This window comes from Corapipo altera, unplaced genomic scaffold (genome assembly GCF_003945725.1).
Source record: "Corapipo altera isolate COAL_440 unplaced genomic scaffold, ASM394572v1 46, whole genome shotgun sequence".
NCBI classification, from domain to species: domain Eukaryota; kingdom Metazoa; phylum Chordata; class Aves; order Passeriformes; family Pipridae; genus Corapipo; species Corapipo altera.
The window spans coordinates 750,274-773,390 of NW_020884883.1; the positions used below are offsets into that span (position 1 = coordinate 750,274).

Genomic DNA, 23,117 nt, shown 5'->3' on the forward strand with positions numbered 1-23,117 from the left:
AAGCCGGGTGAGTCAAGACCAAGAAAGCACATATTATATCATACTGGAGCTTCTGCAGAATCTGCCATGAGCAGGATTAAACAGTAACTTCTCAAATTAAGAGTGCTTACTTAAACAGCACAGCAGGAAATGTCACCATCATTACTGCTTTCAACTCGACCCAGACAGCTATAAATGGGGTTAATTTATAACTTTTAAATTATTCTAACCTAATAGACAATACAATGACACAAAACCAAAAATTATTGTGATCTCTTGGGCCAAATGCAATGCAAAAAAATCTGTATTTCAAAAATCTAAGCCTCAGACTAGTGCAGGTCATAAAGCAAGAGTCTCAGCTTAAGCTTAGTGTCCATATCTGTCTTTCTCACAATCATTAGTTAATTCCCCCTTGTCTGCTGACAAGGATAAGTGGAGGGGCCTGAGACACGAGGAGCCTGAGCAGCTCTGACTGGGGAATTCTGCACAGCAGCTTGGCTACATGATGTCTGGTACTAACAAGTATTAGCATCATTTTACTTTCACGAATGCAAAAAATGAGTCCCCGAGGCGTTCTTAAAAAATAGATGAATACTAAGACTGGATCCCTCCTGTGGACGTGTTTGGAGTGCAGTGGGTTTGGGAGCTGTGGGGAAAGGTAGGGCAGGGACTGCAGCCCTGGCGCAGCAGGGAGGGAGCGCTTGCCACGAGATGGCAGCAATGCCACGTCTGGCTCGGCAGCCTGCCTAGCCCTGCTTTGTTAATTTCTTTTTTTTTTTTTTTCCGAGTGAGAGCCACAACCTTTTTACATAAATACAAGCTTATTACAAAGTCAGCCTACCTCGTTCCGTGCCCATTCACCACCTTCTTGCAACTTACATTGAGAAAACAACTTTGCATATTTCACCACGAAAGAAAATTCATCATAAGTGAATAATTACAACCTTGAAACTACCTTTCCAAAAGGGCTTGCGTTTCTCTCTTTCCTTCCTATAAGCCTTTGTGTTTTAATTACGGATATAGGTAAGCATTAATTATGAAGTCAGGCCCAGTGTGCAGTGGTGGTGACAATCTTTACAATTCTTACCGGATTTAAAGTCACTTTTTTTGCCACCCGTTTGCAGGTAAGCCTGGTACAGAAATCCTTGCTGGCAAAGGACATCACCTGCCAGGGCCATGGAGCATAGGGACCTCTGACAGGCCAATCCTAGGTCACCATCTCCTTTCCTTTGGGCTCAGGGAACCAATCCCGCCTGGCCCAGGGTGGTGGTGGGGAAGCCTCTGTGTGCATCTGCCATGCCACATTTTGATTTTTTTTTTTTTTTTTTTTTAGTTTTGGAAAGGATTGTTAATGGCAGAAATTCCTCTTGGCAACAGGAGCTCTCGGGAATGGCAACATAAAGACAAAGCAGTGTTCCTCAAGGAGACATTGGCTTCTCTCCTTCCCCACAGGAACGACAGCTTGTTCTGATCAGCAAGTTGAAAGGAACGAGCAAGGCACATTTTGGACCTGAAAACCTTCCTCCTTCACGAGTGGGGACGAAAGCAGAGGGGAGTTTCAGCTAGGACAAAGGACGCCAGCACCCGCACCACCCGCACCCCACATGTGGCTGGGGGTGCCGGACTGCAAGCAGGGCCAGGGGACAGGGTACCAGGGAATTGCAGCAGGAGTCCCCCGTGCAGGTGTAGCCCTGCAGCCGCTACCCTTCCCCGCGCCGGGGGTCACCGAGCCGGGGAAAGCCTTCTTTCCCCGGGGCTTTCGGCGGGCGGCAGGAGTCGCCCGGTGCCGCGGTCGAGGGTGAGGCCGGGACCGCCCCGGGGGTCCGTGCGGGGCCGTCCGCGGAGCGGGGTGGCTGCGGGACCGGCGTGCTCCGGCTGCGCAGCGCCGGCCCCTTCCCCTCTCCGTGGGAAGGGATGGTTGAGTCCGGCGGCAGTGGCTTCTCGTGTGGCTGGCAGCCGCTCTGCTGCGCTGCCTGCGCTGCTTTCGCCGCGATCCCTCCCTCCCTCCCTCTCCTCTCCTCTTCTCCTCCTCCTCCTCCTCCTCCTTCTTCTCCTCCTCCTCTTCCTCGCACTCCCCGCATCCCTCTCCTGCCGCCGCTGGCCGGCTCTCCCCGCCGGCGGCCGTGCACGCCGCGCTGCCCGCGGCCCCGGGCGCGCCTCCCCTCCCTCCGTGCGCGCCCTCCCCTCCCCTGGGCGGGCGGCGGGCCGGCGGCGCCGGGGCTCCGCGGGCGCTGAGCGGCGCAGCCCCGGCGCGGCGCGGGACTGATGCTGTGTGAGAGCAGAGCCGAGCGAGCCGCCCGCGCAGTCCTGCAGGAGGCGCCGGGCGCTGCGCGGCGCTCGGGACCCGGACCGCTCCTCTCCGCCTCTCCTCGCCCTGTGGTGGTTATTTGGCGCTGTCCTTAGCCCCGCTGCCGCTCGGAGGACACGGTCGCAGCCGAGAAGAGCCGCCGGGGGTTTTGTGTGAGAGTGTGTGTGTGTGGAATAACTGCAGACATGACTGCGTGGAAGAAATTCAAGTCTCTGCTGGTTTTCTGCGCGGGGCTCCTCACTGCAGCTCAGGGTAAGATTCGGGTTTCTTGCACTGGATTCGTGTAGACTGTGGTTACGGCACTGATTCCCCCCTCAGCTAAATCATGCCGCTCGGTTGAGCTCTCTCCCTCGCTTCGTTTCTGCGCCGGGAAACAGCAGGCTCTTCGAGCCCGGTCTCCCTTCTCCCTTCCTCCCACCTCCCGCCGGTGTTCCCCGAGGGCTCGGCTCCTGGCCGGTCACTTCCCCTGGGAGAAGCCGGTCCCCCGGCGTTGGGCAGCAACCGCTGCGGCGCCGCGATGGGAACCGTGCGCATCCAGCCGCCTGGGCAGCGCCGGAGTTTGGGAACACTTCTCTCCCCGCTCACGCACGAACGGCACTCGCTGCCGTTTGAGGGACAGTCCCCGAGCTGGCAAGTTTGGATCTCCCCTCCTCCCGCCTCCCCGGCTTTTGCCGTGCTCGGGGGGGAGCGCGGAGTGGGTGGCCGCGGAGAGCCGCCCCCGCCTGCCTTCAGCGGGCTCCGCTCCCCGCAAGTTGCGCGGAGGCGGGGATGCGGCGTCGGGGACACCTCCGCCAGCTGCCTGCCCGTGCCTGAGGGAAGAGGTCTCCTCTGTGGTCGGCGTGCGGTGGGGAGAGTCTCCCACCCCCAGCTGTGTTTCTCCTTAAAAATCAAGGAGGGAGGAGAAACGAAGGGGTGACGGTGGCGAATTTGGTTACACAACTTCAGTGCTGGCCTCAGCCCCATCACTTGCCTCATCGCTGGAGACAACAACTTCCCCATTATTCACTTCGCCTCTCATTAGCCCTGCGCTTTTTCATGCTGGGAGAGATGCGAGTCTGTGTGTGTGAGAGAGAGAGGGAGGGAGGGAGTGAGGCAGCTCGCAGCTGAGCACCTGTCCATGTTACAGCCTCTGCCTTCTCCCACCTCGCTCCCGGTTGTTTTGCCTGCCTCCGGGAGGACGGTTTCCCTTGCGATTTGTACTGTCTGAGGCTTCTTTAACCCTTCCAAGGCGCTTTACATCGTTACCACCATTTTATTTCTCTCGCTGCTTTTTTCGGTGCGGGGGCGGCTGGAGCGGGGGGGAGCAGGGCGCCCGGGTTGGCGGGCGAGGCTGGAACCTTCCCCGTCCGGCGGGTGCCCACGGCCGGGTCTCCTCTCCCGCCCGGGCGGCACGGCAGGATGCCCCCGCTTCGGCAGCCTCCGGCCGTGATCCGCAGGAAGAAGCGGTGGAAGGCCAGCCCGTGCTCCCGGGAACCGGGCGGGAGCTTTGCCCGGTCCGGAGGATCGGCTAGGGCTCCTCGCCAGTCCGGTAGCATCCCTCCCTCTTCTGCCCGGCTCCTGCCGCTGCCGCGGTCCACCGGGCAACGCCACCGGCTGCCTCCGCGGGAAGGGAGTGGAGGGGGAGGAAGGCGCACGGCTCTTCAGGGCTGTGAAGCTGCGGCTCCTGGAGACGGGCTGTGCCCGGCAGCACACGGGGCCCGGGGCGGGCGGGGGCTTCTCGGCGTGGCCGCCCTGCCCAAGTTCCAGCATCCCCATACGCCCCAGGTGCCTCCTTTCCGCGGTGCCCACCCACGCGGGGCTGGGCAGCCGCTCCCATCCCGCACACGTGCCGGGCAGGGCGCTGCTCCGGGAGCTGCGGCCGCACACGGGGCCCGGCGGCCGCGGGACGACGGGCAGCTGCGGACACGGCTGCGGCTCGCCCGGGGCGGGCCGACACCCCCGACTCATTTGTTAAATACACTGTACCCAGTTATGTCGTTTGACATTTAAGTGTTTTCTTTTCATGGCTGACAGCACATACGAAAAGCTGGAGGCTGGATCATGGTTATTTAGCGACGATCCGACGTGTCTTGCTTGCATACAAAGGTTTTGCCGGGGACATTTGGGCACTGCCTCTGATGCTGCTCTTCAGAATGTAATTATACCTGCTTAATGTGGAGCAGCAACACACCTACTCAAAGGCTACAAACTGGCTTAATATTGAAGTCAAACAACAGGTTGAAGAGGAACCGGTGGGGACAGTTGACATAATTCCTTCCCATTTACTTCCTAGGCAGTCCAGCACAGGTGTCTGTATTTAGTCAGATGTAGTCCTGAGGTTGAAATTACGTTTATACTTTAGAGAGTGAAAGAACTCTTTCCTTAGTAATGTAAAGACACACGCTTTTAAAAGCACATGAAATTTTAATTATTAGATTCTCAGAACTCTGTTTTACCAGCCCCTTACCATGAAATAATTTGATCACTGTAATAGGGATTCACCCGGGTTTTACTTGGTTTGGGGGTTTTATGAGAAAAAAAAAACAACCCAGGTCCTGAATTTCTGGAGGTGTTGCCACAGGCGTTCCCATATCTTTCAGTAAAAATGACGGGTGGGCTACTTTCCACATTGTTCCTCATTATGAAATGAAATGGAAACTCTTTGTTACTGTGCAATTTTCTGTAACTTTTTTAAGAAGCAAGGAAGGATGAAAATGAACATTCGTTGTTCACTGTGGTAGACTTGAGGTGCAGTTCTGTACATTTCTTTGGACTCATTTCATCTGATTGATGGATCTGAGTGCTTTGGAAAACATTTGGGGTATTCTTCCCTGTCCATTATGCTTTAAACATCAAGGGAAATTAGTATGGAGTCATTTAAAGGTACCACTTTCCCAGAAGCTACCCTATCAAAGCACTTATGCTTCAACAAGACAGACAGCATGGTGTTCAGCTCTGCATGTTAAGATGGGTTTGTTTGTAGAACCATTTGCTAATTCTGTTACGTTATATCATAACAAAAGCAAACATAAAAAACCTATTGATTTGCTTGAAAGACAAAACATATCAGCATAATTTCTGTAAAAATTCTTAGAACAAATGATAGATGTAGATTGAATTTAGACTAAAACTCAAGAAGAAAAGACTGAAATTTCTTTCTACTGTGACCTAAGCTCTGTGTACAATCTATTTTCAATGCAGAAATACTAATACTTACAATTGTTTCAGTACATGGTTTCAAGGTAATTTTCTGGATGTGTTTAGATAACCAACTACAGCACCTTCATTGCCACCTAATTGCCTCAAAAAAAAAAAAGTACATATGCAGGCTTAAGCACAGAGGTATCATTCAGAATAATGGAAATAGCAAAGGGAAAACATTTCTGTTCTTAAATTAAATCCAGACAGTGAAAGGACTCCTCCATCTACAGCTTAGGATTTTGTTTTAAAAAATAAATAAACCCCAAAATATTTTATATACCTGCTGTTTACTGTTATCACTTTGTCAAAATAATTAATATAACTACATGACACAAAGTTACCACTATGTTTAAGGCCTATTCCTGTTGAACTGAAAGTGTTTGTCTCTTTTAAAGTCATATTTTTTTTTCTCCAAAACAATGCTTTTCAAACTGTGAAGCTGCTCCATTCTCTTCCAGACAAGACTAAAGCAATTCTAAGGAAAATAAGCTGAAAAAAGGAAATTTTTAGAAGACCATCAGAGCAAGGTGTTGAATACCCAGCTGCAAAACCAAGTATTCAATGGAGGTATTCCCTATCCCCCAGTGCAGTAAGGAGTTTGCGATAGAAAAGGCAGAACAGAGAATATCCAGCTCTGACCACATAATATTTTAATGTAAGAATGCATTTACTTTTTGGTAAGATCTGTATCTATCCCATTTTTTTCATCAAGATATCTATATGATGTCCTTAACTCTGTATAGGAACAGGAAATATGGTCAATTTGAATATAATGTGTTGGAGAGCATATCAATTCAGCAGAGATTCCCCAAACACTCATTTTAGACCATTGAACCCATGGTTAAGTTTTTAATTCCCCCCATCAACCAGTAAAAGTTTATCAGTTTCTACGGGGGGGGAGTGTGGAACAGGATACTGGTGTGAAGAGCTGTAGATGGTGTACAGGGATATGCAGGCACGAGCACACATTGAACTTCAGGATGTGTTGGAATCTGCGAGGGCACTTCAGCACCGTCTGTGATCTGTATAGATAAGAACCATTCTGCCAGTTGTCTATGCTGCAAATATGTCTCTTTTACTGACTGTCACTCCCATGTCCCTTTATACAGACATGTATGATTTTGATCAGACATGGATTCTTTTGTTTGGGAGGGGCAGTTGTCATTTTTTTCCCCTGCAGACTGCTTTTTCTATACAAACATATTAACTCTTCTTCTTATTATTACTCACTATGTGGTAGTAGTATTATATATGCATTCATATATGCAAGTTTTCAGAACATCTATGGGATTTAAACCTCCATAGTGTTTACGCTCATGAAAACTTTGGTCCAGATAAATTAGGAACAATCTGAAACTGTAAATATTTTGAGCTATGCATTCAAGATGTGCCATGCTCTATAAAAAGGCTGAAAAGCCTCAGGGGCCACTGTTTTCAACTTTTTCAAGACATTCAATCTGTACACCATCACATTAAACTCCCTCTTGTAACCTTTCCTCGGAGAAGTAACTGCTTGATAGTGTGACTATATAAAACCTCCAGTGGATTTAAAGATAAGATGTAATTTCATTTTGCTCAAATCTGTATTGAACCATTGTGTTCCTCTTTGACCATGATGACATTATTCTGCTAGCAAGCAGCTTTCAGTGTAAGCACAGATATTGCAGCATAGTGCTGGGCTGCCTGTAGCCGGCAGGGGATGCAGTGTGGAAAGGGGAGTTGCTGGTTTGAATATACAATCCACCAAAGCAGTAGCATAATTGTGAGGCGTGATCTTAATAAAACTCAAACATGCAACTGGATTCAAATCAGGGTTGCCGATTAAGAATCTGGCCTCTAGTTCCATATGGCTGCAAAATTAGCCAGATTAGACTGAGCTAAATTGGATGTTCTTCCAATTTTTGCAGTGAACGAAGAATAAGAATCATATGGAAATTCTCCTAATGTGTATGAGTCACTTTCTTTTACTTAGAAGTTTTACTTTTCTATATCAGCTGCAATTTCCTTTAAACCATTTTTATCAGCCGCCAACTTTTGAAATAGGGAAAAATGCCATTAATGCCTGAGGAAACCTGTGAGATCTTACTTTGTCCTGACACATCTTTGTTCTAGCTGGATGAAAGACTTCACTCCACTATATGACATTTCTATTGCATTTAAGAAAATCTACACTGTATTTGATATAAGCATTTCTCAATGGCATAACTGCTTAATCAAATTACTTGGGTTATTGCTAGTGTTGTATTGACACACCAAGGCAACATATATCAGTTGTCTGCATTTAATTGAGTAGTAGATGGAGGCAGGCATACACTGAAAACTCTTAGAGGAGTTATAATTACAAGAGTAATAGCATCTTATTGCTAATAACAAGTCTTACTTGTTCAGAGACAATAATTTCTTTCCACATTTCTTTCTCGTATGGAAAAAAAAAAAGAAAATGACAACAGTTTCTTGCCATTTTTACCCAGAGGGCACATTCAGTTAAAAGGACAGATCAAGATTTAATCACTGTTTTGTTGCTGATGATTAACCAGAATTCCTCTTGATTAATCAGGATATCATCAATGATTTGCTTTTAGCAAAAGATGAGCAAAAAAACACCAAAAAAACAAAAACCCCAAACCACAATTTCTAACAATTATAGTAATGCTTTAATTTCCAGCATAAAATCACAATTAGTTACCCCTTTTTAATTATTAAAATATGCATTCTTGCATATTCTGAAATAGTGATTTGAGTTCCTTCAAATTAATTTCTTGTCTCATCCCTGTCAAAGAAAAGGTAATTTCAGACAGTTGTGAGGGCCCAATTCTGCTGCAATGGAAACTGAAATTTTTATTTATTTCAGAATTAGCTCAATTGGCCTGTTTTGAACAGATTACTATTCCAAATAAGCCAGGGATAGTAGATACTGCAGTGGAGTCAGACCCTCCAAATTTGATCTCTTGTGGCTGAGGACTTCTGGCAGTGTTTGTATCCATGTATGACTTTGAAAATGGAAAACTAGGTGACTCTGAACAACCAACCTTGATCATACAAAAATATTTATGTATATATGGAATTAATTTGTTTTTAAACAGTATCTCTGGTATCTCTGAGCATCTGACCTCTACCTTGCTTCCTTTTTTTTTTCCTCTGCATTTTCCTTATGAAGAAATTATGAAGAACAATACACAGAGAAACCTAGTATCATTTTAGTCTTCAGATACTTTACGTCTCTCTTACGGTATCCCACAGATACTGAAGTACAGAATCATGTTCCATGTTCATGTCTTTGTTGTACAGTGGCTTTGCAAAAGAAACATTGCAGCACTGCAGCTGACAGAGACTTGAATAAATAATAGCAAATAAAACTTTTAATGCAGTGTTTCTTTTGCAAAGTTGCATGAAATACGGTCAGCGTTTTAAAATTACATTTTGCAGCACTTGCTTCATGCCTTAGGTTCAATTTCAAGACAATGATTCTTTCATGCAATTTTGCCAAACATGAAGTTTTTCTTATTTTTGTATTTTTTCTTCCTTGTCTGAAAGTTTTCTTTGCCTTTTTTTGCTAGAGAATAATTTCTAAATCTATATTTGAGTGTTTTTATTGAAGTATTGTTCTAATGCTCTTGTTTGCAACAAACTTTTGACATTAGTCACAGAGCAAATCTGGGTCTAGGGATATATCTTTCCCTCATCAGTCCTATAATTTGCAGATCAAACATAGCAATTACACAATGCTGCATAAATAATTGTTTACTTTCTTTGACCTCTATTATTTGCCATATTGTGTTCGCATACAAAACCCAAAAGAATAAAAATATTCAAATTTTTCTTTTGCTTGCAGTGGTGCCGAAACACGAGAAACTTACAGTGCACTGGGAACAAAAGCATAGCCAGCCTTGCCCTGTACTTAAAGCTTAGGTTCAAAGGTGGGCCTAGACACACTGGGGACCACAACCAGGTTATTGTCTATTTTAAATACTGACCCAGATGTAGCTTTGATTTAAAGCGTCTTCACTGTTCTTGCAGTACCTGCTGCTGAAATGGATTGGGGAGCTTGGCTCACTTTCCATAGCGTATCCATAAGACATGAACGAGAACTTGGGCTTGGCTTTGGGCGTCGTGCTTGAGCTTAGAACTTGCCTTGTGTGAGTGCATCAGGGTTCTGTCTGAAGTCCTGGTGCATATAACATGCTCCACATAACTTGGGACCCACATCACACTGCTGATGTACAACACAGGTGGAGGGGCGAGGAACAGGGAAGTCATTTTGTCAGGAAGCTGCTATTGGAAAGCGAGTGGCTAGGTGTTGCAGGAATATACAAGAGCTCACAGAACCTGTCTTGCCCTGAACCTTAGCAGGTAAGAAAAAAGGAAAGAAAGAGCATACTTGGTAAAGAGGGAAATTTTTGAAAAAGTGATTTTAATAAAATAATAAAAAAGCAAAGTTTAACTTATTTTTGTACTAATTTTACATGCTTCTGGTTGTGAAACAAATGGTCATAACAAATCACACTGTTCTCATTAATGTCCGTGGGATATCAATGCAGAAGCTGACTCCTTTCAAGTGACTAAGTATACTATTTTAGCTTTGCCCCAGCAGCCAGATTCTCTATTGGTATCCTGCTGATGTTTCTTATAATACATAGATTGAGTCATGCCAAGCATTTTTTTGAGGGGGGAAAAAATGTTTTATAATTCACTTTCAGAACCTTAGTTCAATCAAACAACTGCTAATATCACAATCAGTCACCCTCTGCATTTGCAGACATCTCTCTTGATAAATTAAGTTGATTTTCTTTATCTTAGCATGTAAACATCCTCAACATACGCTCAGACCCATTGTTTGCAGTGGTTCTAACACTGAAGAAAGTAGTGTTAATAGATTTTTATGAAGTCAACAGTGGCAGCAGTAGTAGCATTTTGATCATGAGCTGTGCTCAAACATTTCTGTCTTGCTTTCCTGTGAAACATGTATAGGGGAGGCTTTATCATGATATTTAATTGCCATAAATTAAAATACAGAAATTTTCCTTTCTTTTTTCCAGGTGCATAATGTAGTTAATTTGAAAAAATCTGCCAGTTGTAGAAAAAAAGAAACATTCTGCTGTGCAGAGCTAGGTACATTGGACATAGAGTCTAATAGTCAGCTGAGTAGTTTGGGTTGCTTTATATCAGATTTTGACCACTATAGGACCTGATCCGAAGGTTGGGGAACTCACAGGAAAAAAGATAAATCTCATTAACCTTAAAAGATTTTGAATCTGGACTTTATTATAGCCACATATAACACAGAGAACTTACATTGAAACAAGGATGCTAGAACAAATTAATAATACTAAAGAAAATTCATACTCTTAGTTAGCATTAATATGAATTGTTATGAAATTGACCACAGAAATGCTGTTTAGAATCATAGGATGGTTTGGGTTGGAAAGGACCTTAAAGATCTCCCTGGAGACTTCTCCAGGCTGAACAGCCGCAACTCTCTCGGCCTGTCTTCATAGGAGAGGTGCTCCAGCCCTGTGATCATCTTTGCAGCCTCCTCTGGACTTGTTCCAGCGGGTCTCTATTCTAATTATGTCATGAGTCCCAGAGATGGACACAGTACTCCAGGTGGGTCTCATGAGAGGAAAGTAGAGGGGCAGAATGTCCTCTCTTGACCTGCTGCGCACGCTGGATATGATTGGCCTTCTGGGCTGCACGTGCACATTGTTGAGTTGTGTTGAGCTTCTCATCCACCAGCACCCCAAGTCCTTCTCCTCAGGATTGTCTCAATCCATCCTCTTTCCAGCCTGTATTTGTCTTTGGGATTGCCCCAACCCATGTGCAGGATCTTACACTTGATCTTGTTAAACTTCATGAAGTTTTTTTGCACAGGCCCACCTCTCAAGCCTGTCCTGGCTGGATGGCATCCCTTCCCTCCAGAATGTAGACTGCACCGCGCAACTTGGTGTCACTTACATGGAAGATGAATCATGCCCCAAAATTTTTTGACCTATCTGAATTGTATTTCACTCCACTGGCTTTCACCAGATATGTAATTTATTTGGTTCTTAGGAGAGATTAACCTTTAATTGCTTTCTTTAGCAACATTTAGTAAACAGACTGATAGCATGGAGATGATCTGTGCAAACAGCAAAGAAGTATTTCTTCAACTCATGTTGCCATGACAATTCAGATTTTTCTTGTCAACTCCTGAGAAGCTTCGAAGTAATTTCTTTAAAGCAATGGATCAGGGGATATTTTTGAAATTGAAGTTGCTCTCTTTTTTCAATTTAGTATCATTTAACACAGTAAGGGACCTGACCCAAAAGATTTTAAGATCTACAAACAAGAACTATTGCAAAAAATATAGTGTCATGTAACCCTCTTCATGGATATCTGATGATGTACACCAGCAGTGAAGCTGACTTCATATACTTTATCAAGAGATTTAGATTTTTTTTTTAACTATATGATAATAATAAATAGTTATCATTAAAATAATAGTGGATAATGATGAGTGGGGAGGCCAGTTTATAGCTGTCATTTTGATCCTCAGGACAATATTTTATCTTGCAGATATTTTGATTTTAGATTACAGAAGGATTAAAGAACAAAGAAGGACTAAACATTTTTGTTACAGTTACAATTATAAAATTAGTTCAATGAGTGAAGAATAAAATCAAAAGGCTGTTGTCCACATATTTAAATTACTATCCAAGATAACTACTGTATACAGTGTTATTAGTAATCGAACTGAATGTCCCTCTTTTTATTTGTTTCAATTGAAATAGCCTGTTTTTAAAAAAAAACCCAAACAACTAAAACTAGTCCAAACTACTTTAATTTAATTCTTAAGAAATAAATTACTGGCTTAATGAGGTATTTCTTAGGTTGCTGTTAGCAGTGATGAAAACGTTGTAAACGAAAAGAAGATAATGTGAAGTGCTGTTTCTGCTGGGAAAATAGGTTTCTCTGTATAGAAGATAAGAAAAGTAGATCAGTAATGGTTTTCATTTTAAAATGTTCCTGACAGATGATGGCTACTGTGTTGGTGTAGTTTGTTTACCACTTTGCAATAGATTTGAGATGAGTCATATCACATTAGAAGGAAAATTGAGAAGTTGTTTTGTCAAAGGGAATTCAGTTTTCCTTTTTTATCATATATACTCAAATTATTAGTTCTCTTTAAACAGAGACACCTAATTGATTTTTTTGTAAGTGTTTATTCTTGTTGTTTCCACAAATCTGAGTTCCTCTTGCTAGAAATGGTAAGTGCAGATCTATCATTTCTATGTACTGGATAAAATGATTGACCTGGAATCTTCAGTCAGTTCTCCTCATGCATCTTCTTTAACGTCTTAGCCATTTTATTTTCAAGTGAGTTTGTACCACAATAATTTCAACATCTACAAGCACGGTTGTTTTTCACAAGCCTTTCTATTCCCTTGCCTTCAGAATGGGAGTTGACTCAGTAAGGACTATAGGATGGCTTCTCAAGATTTCATGTTGTATAGAAATTATTATTTCTGTCTTATTTCCTTACTGACTTTGTAAGTCCACTTTACTGATAATGCATCTTAGTGTATCCACAGTGTTAGGAAAAATGGTACTTATAAGAATATTTGATAAACAGACTTGTCGATGGAATACTTATGATACATCAGGTCATAGGCATTCAGCAGGAAAAACAACCTTCTTTTTCAAAATATCTGATGGAAGAGGAGATCCGTTTGTTGAATAAAATAACATGTGCATACTGAACAATAAGACATGTCTGAGCTCATTTTACATGCAAAACAAGCCTTAGTGTCAAGTTTAAGGATGCTGGGAAGAGGGCAGAAGGTCCTTTTTATTGTCAAAAGCCTAGATTGTATTTTTACTTTCTTTTCAGAAGTGCCAAATTTCTGCAGTTCCCACTACCATAAGAGAAAATTGCAGATCTCAGCACTTTTGAACATAAAGAAATTTGTACTGTTTTTACTTTTACACTTGAGAATCATCATAATCTGAATGCAATACACTGCTGTAAAGAGAATGGATAGACAAGAGTATTAAGCATTTACTACTATTATCTCCCAGGTAGTTTCTGAATTAAGCAAAGTTTCCAAATCTATCGTTGTTATTTTTTTAGGAAGAAGAGATTCCTCAAGGGAAGTTTGTTTTTCTTTAAAACTGCTGTACCTAAGTAATTCTATGTATTAAAAAAAAAAAAAAGAAGAAACCAACCTGGATCTGATGTAGCCTGAAACAAAACATTTGTGATTACAAAGTGAATGTTAAACACAGCAGCAAATCAGAATTTGTAGTGAAGCCAATTCACAGACTGCTGGCTATACTGCATAATGGAGGCCGTTGTCCTGGACCAGCATTAAAAGCAATCAGTCCCACCTCCACTTATATTTCCTCTATGAGTATTCATAATTTTTACATTTATTTCCTATTGATGGTAACTAAGTGCAGTTCCTTGTAGCTCCATTTTTCTTTCTAAGAAACAGGCTGTTTCTAAGGGGTGGGCAGGCTCTGGTGGGAAAAAAGTGTCTACCCAGTTTTACCACTGTAGAATAGGTCCAAAACTTCTTTTGATATTGTGCATTGTACTGCAGACGATATTTGCAGAATGGATGTATATTTGTGCAAATATTTTGAATTTGCTTTGTCACTACATTGGGTTTTGGTAGTGGGAATGCTTTAGGGGTGGCTTCTGTCAAGCTTCTAGAAGCTTCCCCCATGTCCAGTAGAGCTAATGCCATCTGCTTCCTAAATGGACATGCCACTGGCCAAAAACAAACCCACCAGCAATGGTGGTAGTGCCTCTGGAAGAACATAGTTAAGAAGAGGGAAATAACCAGTGCAATGGCAACTACAGCTGGGAAAGGGGAGTGAGAATATAGGAGAGGAACAACTCTGCAGACACCCAAGTCAGTGAAGAAGTAGGGGGAGGAGGTGTTACAGGTGCCAGAGGGAGATTCCCCTGGAGCCTGTGGTGCAGATTATGATGAGACAGCTGTGCCCTTGCAGCCCATGGAGTTCCTGCTGCCCCTGCAGGGGGACAGAAGATCCACCTGCAGTCTGTGAAGGACCACACATTGGAGCAGGTGGATGCCCGAAGGAGGCTGTGATCCTGTGTTGTTGCAGGCTTCTACCAGGACCTGTGGACCCATGGAGAGAGTAGCCCACAATGGACCAGATTTGCTGTCAGGACTTGAGACCCCACAGGGGACCCACAGAGCAGTCTGTTCCTGAAGGACTGCAGCCCATGGAAGAGACCCACGCTGCAGCTCATGGGAAGGGCTCATGTTGGAGAAGTTTATGGAGGACTGTCTTCTGTGAGAAGGACCCCTTGCTGGAGCAGGGGAAGAGTGTGAGTCCTCCTGAGGAGGAAGGAGCATCAGAGACAACTCTGTGGGATGAACTGACCGTAACACACCTTCCCTGTCTCTCTGCACTGCTGAGAGGAGGAGGCAGAGAAAATATCGGGGGTGAAGTTGAGCCCTGGAAGAATGAAAGGTGGGGGAAAGTGTTTTAAGACTTCAGTTTATTTCTTATTATCCTACTGTGATTTGATTGTTAATAAACTAAACTAATTTCCCTGAGTTGAGTCTGTTTAACCTGTGATGGTAACTGGTGAGTGATCTCTCCCTGTCCTTATCTCGATCCATGAGCCTTTCATTATATTTTCTCTCACCTGTCCAGCTGAGGAGGGGAGTGATAGAGCAGCTTTGGTGGGAACCCAACATCCAGCCAGGGCCAGCCCAGCACAGTCATATAACACTAGTGCTTCCAAGTACAGTTTTGTAAAGCAGAAGCATTTTGTGTGATTGTCTCAACAGCAGTTAGGTGCTCAGATCTACTCAGTTATGCTGCTGTTGTCTTATGTACTGTCCCAAAAGAGCAATGTGCATGAGAATCAGGTCCCCTGAGGGTAAAAAATCAATTAAAACGAGAAACTACTCTTTGATGCTAGAAGGATAATGTACTGCCCATTGTGAAAAAATGAGCCATTGTGGTGATGGATTTTGTCAGGTGAAAGATGAGCATTCAGCATAGACAGTCGATGGAAATCATTCTTATATTTCATTGACAAATTCTTCAGTAGTACCATTGAAGAAGATAAGGTATCTCAAAAAAGAAGCTACATGTGAAAAAGTATGACAGCATTTAATGGGGGTTTCAGTTAGGGCTACTTTATTTTTTTTAAGTCAATCCTTACTCTTGTCATTTGCCTTCTTTCACTTATTTTTTTTTCTTGAATATTCTGTCTATGATTATATTTATTCTTAAAATCTATTAGGCAGTGACATGTGTGTGGCATGATTTATTAATTTGTTTTATGGTATATCCTAGAGCGTAGGGACCCATCATACAAAGGATTATATGAACATAGAGAAAATGAAATTAATGACATGGACAGCATTGTGACAGGAAGCTTAAGTCTGGGGACTATTGTTTCCTGCATGATCAGAATTAAACAAAAAAACTTGTCTTCTGAAACCTAGGCCATAGGAGCTGTCCTGTATTTTACAGAGGACATAGCCCAGCGTAGTTAACTCATAGCCATCAATAATTATTCTTTTTTCTGATTTCCTTTACTGGTATTTGTCTTGCTGGAGAGCAGTGCATAATCAGCTTCCCTTATTGTCACCGGTAACACAGGCATACCGATGTAGTTTTACTAAGCAGAACTGGTAAAAGCTGAAAACTTGAAATGTCTGTTGGCAACTGTCCTCAGTGGCACCTCCTGGTGCCACTACTGCGAAAGTCTGATATGGTCTCATAAATAACGACTGGTGCCCTCATGGGCATGGCAGTTCAGCTGCTGGGCTGATACAGGCATTATGCTGACACGCTGAAAATCACGTCTTTTATCTTGTAGGACTGGCAGGGCTGACACCATAAGATTTGCATAATTAAACATTAGTTCTCTTTTTTCTTCCCTTACGTTATTTAAAATTTGCTCTTTGCAGAGCTTATCTTTCTTGTTCCAGTCACTATTATTTCCTCTTGCTGAAGGAGTATAAGATACCTTCTTTATTATTCTCCTATATGTCTGTTTAACATTCCCAGGGTGGAAAGTGCCCGGAGTCTAGTCTGTGATGACTCCTGCACAAAAGCTGAAGATGGGCACTCTTAAATCCTGAATTAAGTCAGGGACATAACTGTGCCTAGATTTTGTTCATATCTTATGAATTTGGTTAAGTTTCAGTCTTCACATATTTAAAAATGCAAAAAGTGTCACATCAAATCAGACCAAAATAACCTCTATCTGACAATGGCCATTAGCAAAAGCATAGAAAAAAATACAGGAAGCAAGATATAGACAGGCTTTTATGTTTTAGCAGCCTCTAGCCAGTTTAGAGAACTCTTAGCCAGAGGTTGCATCTATGTTCAACATCCATCAACAAATTTAACCTTCACAAATCTGTTCTTGAACCTACTCATAATTCAGACTACCACACTATTTTCTGACAATTTGTTTTACAATTTAATTCCTGCTGTGTGGAAAAACACTGCATTTTACTTGTCTTGAAGCTTCTACCTGCTCATTTCCCTGAGCACTTCCAGCTCTTCAGAAATACTTTACCCTACACAGAACATCTGACAGATAGGAAGGAATTATGTAAATCTATAAATTACATACTTTTCCCACGTACACCTAAAAAATCCATATGGATATTTAGAGTAACTAGCTTCAATCAATACTAATGGATGTTTCCTAAGTGCATTTCTCATAATTTTTAATGATCATGATATTGTCAGTGCTGCTGATGCACTTAAATGAATAATAGTCTGTATTTCATTATAAACAACCACTTGCCTCTATCCCACCATCCCATTACCTGTTTTTTTTATTCTCATAATAATATTTTATTGTTTGCTTTCCAATAAATAGTAAAGACTGTACATTGTGACCATCTGGATGACAGTGATGTTCAACATTTTGCCCTATAAGAGATTTCTGGAGGGCCAACAGAGAGAAAATGCTTAGAAAATTAGGTCCTGGCTGGAAATGAATACATCAAACCGGATGCTTAGTGATATAAGCACCTCTCCCACTGATGTTGACCTCCATGGAGTGTGTAGCTCGCTGATAATATAAAGTGCACTAAATAGTAGATTCATCTTGCATATATGCTGTTTGCCCCTCTGTGGGCCAGCGTTTCACTGGTTGCCAGTAACTTCTTAATGGGTTCTGATGAGGGATTGGGTTTCTGCAAAGATTAGGGAAATGCTGCAAGCATTTCTGTTAGAAAAGGTTTAGGAAGAGGTCTGTTGTACTGAGAACACTGAATCCACTTCATCCTTAGAAATCAACCAATTTCTGCCCTTACAAGACCCAGATTTAGAACAAATTGTGAAAAAAAAAAACCACGAAAAGACATTGAAAATTCTGTTCTTAGATAGAAACTTACCTCAAACCTTAAAACCTGCAAGATATTCTGTGAGCTCAAATCCATAGGCTTCTGATTGCAGTTTCACGTTAGAAAATTTGTTCACTGTCTGAAAAACAATTTTTTCTCTTGTTCCCTAAGACCGTAGCCTTCCTACAGGCCTTTAAGATGGCTGCACAGGATGCATAAAATCTGCCTTTCCCCTTTATTCTGCCTCTTGCTCTCAGGACTGTCAATAGAAAAACTTACCAGCATCATAAAAACAAAACAAAGTGATGCAAATAAGTAATCAGCAAGCACAGCTGACCACTGGGAACAAGAGTAGCATGAGACAGAAGAAATCAGACTCACTTTAATGTTAGCAAGTGTTCCATGACTGTTCTTGCTTCTTCATTCTGAAAGGCTGTATTTAATTTCCATAAATGAGAAATTTCTGAGTATTCCTGATAGAGTCTATTCAGGAAAGGAAAGCATTAATTACTCCTATGCTGAACAAACAAAACCATTGCTTAGCTTTTGAGAAGGGACAAGAACACAGGTTTTAAAGAGGTGATCGGAAAAGGACTACTTCCCAGCAACATGTAATGTATCCGACGTGCTGCAATCTAAATTTCCAACAGGGCAAGGCAAAGACTGAGTTCTTTGGGCAGGAATGTTTTAATGGGATAACAAAATTATTTTTTAAGCAACCTTTGTTTTCTGCTTGATTAGAAGAACATTTCACAAACATTTATGAAAAGGAGAAAATGTCTTAACAGATGAAGATTATGATCAAAAACCGGATTTAGGTTTACAAGTAAATAGTTTTTAATTATAAAAGAAATTGCTGCTTTAGGTAGTAATACTTTAATGCTGGTTTGGGATGACATAAGAATTTGTGTAGTCCTGTGTTTATATATTAAGCTTGCCTCTTCTAAAAATTACTCACTTGACCATAACAAAAAATGCCATATAGAATATCTCAACCATTTTCATCAAAGGATCAGGTGGCATGTACATTTAGTTGCTTAAATTAGTAGAACAGTGTTTCTTCAGAGAAACTTTATTTAAAGAGATTTTTTTGATAAACTCTCTTTACTGTTATGTTGGTGGCATAATCCTTCAATATCGGTCTTGTCTTCTCTCTGCCTAGAAATTTGTAAGTATAGTTAATGTACCTGAAAATTTCAGAAAATAATATCCCAGTGATTATTCTAATACAATGTAATATAATGTATAAGTTCAAAAGCTAGATCTGAGATGTGCTGAACTTTTCAGTTCCCAATTTATTTCATGGATGTTGAGGAGATTCTGTGGTAAATAAATACACAGAAGAATTTAAGCATCAGGTTTTCCCTTTATTGTGAAGCTATTTACATCTAGTACTTAAATTACCAAACTACCACTCTGCTTTAATCCCAAAACCACACAAATTTACACAGGCCTATTTTTAATTGGAAAATATCGTTTGAGCCTAATATTACATTTTTTTGGCATACTCAGAATGGTTGCATACCGTGTCAGTTCGTATGACTGTTATTGAACAGTCATTGTAATCTTCAATATAGATGCTCTTCCATGGGGATAAAATTGCTTGGCTTTCTTTAAGTGTACCTGCCAACTTTGGCCTTACATAAGATATTCCTGGGGGTGGAAGTGGTGCCCTCTCATTTTCCCACAGAAGAGAGAGTAATTTAAGAGTTGGAGCACTTAGCTAGATTGTGAAAAAATATGTTCAGCTACCTCTTCCCATAGACAGTTAAAGGCTGTCTCATCCTCTTTTTTTTCCTTGCATATACTGTGACTGCCCTTGGCTCTCCTCTGTTGATGCAGTGGAGGTTTTCAGTTAAAGTTTCCTTTGGAGGTAGAAGATTTGGATTGCAAACCTTGCTTAAAGGAAATCAATCTGAAATACTAAAAAAGTTGCTGGGACACCTACTGGTCCCCTCTTACATGGAGAGAGTTACTCGCCACATCAGAGTCATGTTTCTGGATGGGTTTCTGTCTTGCTCAGTGAATATTCAATTATTCTGTGAAAAGTGGAATTGCAAGTAGTCTGCTTGAAATATTGCTCTGAGGTTCATTTGCCAGTAAACAAATAAAAGATAAGTACTGGAATACATATTTTCAGCTGATTTCAGGAAATAATCAATAGCTTTTATCACTAGAGACTTAACAATTACCATGTTATGCCCATCACATAAATCTACAAAGAAATCTTACAAAGAGAGGTAAGCTATTCTCAGGGAGATTGATTGATTTGTCCCATGGTTCATATTTATTTAAAATCTTGGCAAAATATTTTTTTTCTTCTAGCACAAAGTTTGCAATGCCACTTAACTTATAACTGCCATATCTCTGCTGTCATCATCATTGATATTTGAGAGATGAAAAAATTTAGGTCTAGATATAACACTCCCCTTTGAAATTTACATGCATTAATCTTAAAATGCCCAGTTACCATGGTGATGAATATAGTATAAATATATGTGTGCACATGTGTCTCAGAGAGAGAGACAGAATTCAGTCATTTGAATCTATTATGGAGGTAGTACCATGGTTAACATTCACTGTTCTTCAAGTTTTGTCCATTTTTCTAATAATGTAAAAAACTTTCCACTTGTTTAAAAGTGCAGCAGTCACAGGAAGCTCCTGCCACACAGGAAGACACCATGTCTGAAATACTTCACGCTGAACTATTGAAGTTCAGCAGCTCAAGTCCATGACCTTGAACTTCCACCAGGGATTTCTGAAATACCAGAGCGATGTGCTGGCAGTGTATTGCCTTGCTTATCAAATGCAACATTACATGGATTTTCACCTCAAGACAGAAGGAGTCATGTAATCGATACTGGAGGCCACAGACGTGTAAATTTATCACCAGTTCCATTTCCCTCAGGATGACACATTGCATTCTGGCACCCTGTAAACAGAGGAATGCATTTAGAACAGCTTTTGATAGCTATTCCACCATACTAAGGAGTAGGACCCCCTGGAAAGCTCTTTCCCCCCTCCATGAATGCAATGTGACCAAAATATTTTTAATTTTATCACTCTATATTGATAACAGTATTTTATTCCATTTTACTACATTTAGTAAAATAACGCATTCAAATAGGCACAAAACTTCCTCACCAAAACAACAACAAAAGGGCATGATTTTATGATTTTTGGTTTTTTTTTCATCAAAACCTGTTTTAAAAACCCACACTTAAAGATCTAGTGAGGAACCCAGAGGGACAAAAGTCTATTTATGGACACAATTTAAACTAGCTCTGTCTAAGAATCATTTTTTTTTCTAATTGAAAAAAGCAAGCAAATCTTAAAAAAACTATTAAATACAGTCCAAGAAACTATAAATCAGTGAATTTAACAAGGGTTGTGGGGAAAATTAAACTACTATAAGGAAGTGTGAAACAACAGCTTGAAAATCAGTTTGATTAAGGATAACCAGCATAGATTCAGGCAGGGGAGGTCATGCTTAACTAACCGGCTGGAGTTCTTTGAAGATATCTTCCCTTATCTACTGCCACTGTAGATAAGGGAAATTCAATGGATGTAGTCTACTTGTAAGCCTTTGACAAGGCACCACACCTGAGATTAATGGCTAAGAGAAATCATCATGAAAGCAAAGAAACTGTGGGATGGAAAATTAGCTTAAGTGTAGGCCACAAAGGGAAAATCTGGACAGAGTTTCTTAGGAGCCAGTGTTGGGCCCTCTGTTGTTCATGATTATGTATGTCTGAATGTAAGTGAGAGGGTGGAATAATTTGTAGCTTATGGGGGATCTAAAAGCATAGCGAGAAGTGCAGAGCAATGTGCTTGTGTTCAAAAGGTATTGTATCCTTTATATAACTTGTTAAGCAAAAATAATCAGAATTTTGCTAGAAAAGTATAGAATAATTAATATAGGAACACAAAACCATAATAGAAAATACTCACTAAATAAAAGTCTTCCAATATAATAAGCAAGAGAACAAATTAGGAGTTATTAAGGGCATAAACTGAAGTCATCAACCTAGAGGAAAACAGCCTTTTAAAAGGTCAACAAGATGCAAAGAACACAGAAAACATACTAAAGAAAACAATATTGTTAGTTTGCACAAAACCATAGTAAGAGCATCTTTTGGACATGGTCTACAATATTTCTAATAGTTGTTCAAGGAAAAAAATATTTTCATGTTGGGATTCATTGCAGGGAAACAAAGGATATAAGGTCCCAGTAACTGTGAAGAATGTTAAAGAATCTCAGGGCTTATTTACTGTAAACCAGGAAAATGTATGATGTTTTCGTGATAGTAGGACCAAGCGATTCTAGTCAAAATTAAGGTAGTGTTGTGTTAGGCATGCTAATGGAAGACAACACCTTCCTGTGCCAAGGAGCTTATAATAAAACAGTTTAACTGTACAGACAAGGGGGAAAAAAGACAAAAAGAACACAATAATTTATCCAAAGAAAGTCTATGTCTGAATTTTGATCTAGAATTCATATTTTATGTGTCCAAATTCAATATTTTATATAATGACCTACATTATTCCTTTATAGGTGTAAGGGTTTTGCTTAATATGAGGTAGAAAACCTAGGTGATTACCTTTTTTATTCATATACATAAGCTTAGAAATAAAAAATTCTTCCTCTGCCTTTATTCAGGGCTTAACCTTAGTCACTGATTCCACAGATCCCTACTTAAATCTAATAAGAAACAGATTAATCTTTTAAAGAATCTTTACATTCATTCCTAAATATCTGAATTACAGAGAAAAAAAATATTCATTTTCCAGGAAAAATAATTAAATAATATATATAAATGAGTCCAATAGGCATTTGGTTTTATGTGAGAAAAATGAGGAAAACAAAATTAACAAAATTTTTCTGAAATGACTATTTTTTATTAAGATGGACTTAATTCTTTATGACTTTTTTATGCTCTGAGGTCTTCTAGGAAATAAAATTATTCTCAGAAGATCAGCATTTCCTCCTAGTTATGGAAAGTTTCTTTGCTGTATGACTCAGAGCTTTGAAGTTCATATATTTAATCTTCTCTTTCATACATACATTCAGTCTTACAGCTAGGGCTATATCCAAAAAGAGACTTTGCTGCTACAACACTAGGAGCCCGGGTGCCTCACTTCCAAACATTTGGTCCCAAAAACTGAAACTGCAAGTCTGTGTTAAGCTTTATTTCTTGTTGGGGAAAAACCTAGATATCTCGAAATGAAATCATGAATAGGCACCAGGCAGGGTGTTTGTAGCGGTAGATACAAGATCCTCTATCCCTCCCTCCTCTGAATACATTTCATGCAAC

The 23,117-nt window shown here is 41.2% G+C and overlaps 1 protein-coding gene across 4 annotated transcripts in view; it reads left to right on the forward strand.

The window, feature by feature from the left end:
* Window positions 1–2,259: 2,259 nt before the first annotated feature.
* CSMD1 (CUB and Sushi multiple domains 1) overlaps window positions 2,260–23,117 on the forward strand; it is a 1,093,278-nt gene continuing 1,072,420 nt past the window's right edge. For all 4 annotated transcript variants that reach the window (XM_027640975.1, XM_027640976.1, XM_027640977.1 and 1 more), the window contains exon 1: window positions 2,260–2,539. In XM_027640975.1, coding sequence (XP_027496776.1) covers window positions 2,473–2,539 — 67 coding nt within the window. In that variant the 5' untranslated portion in view covers window positions 2,260–2,472. The remainder of the gene's footprint in view (window positions 2,540–23,117) is intronic.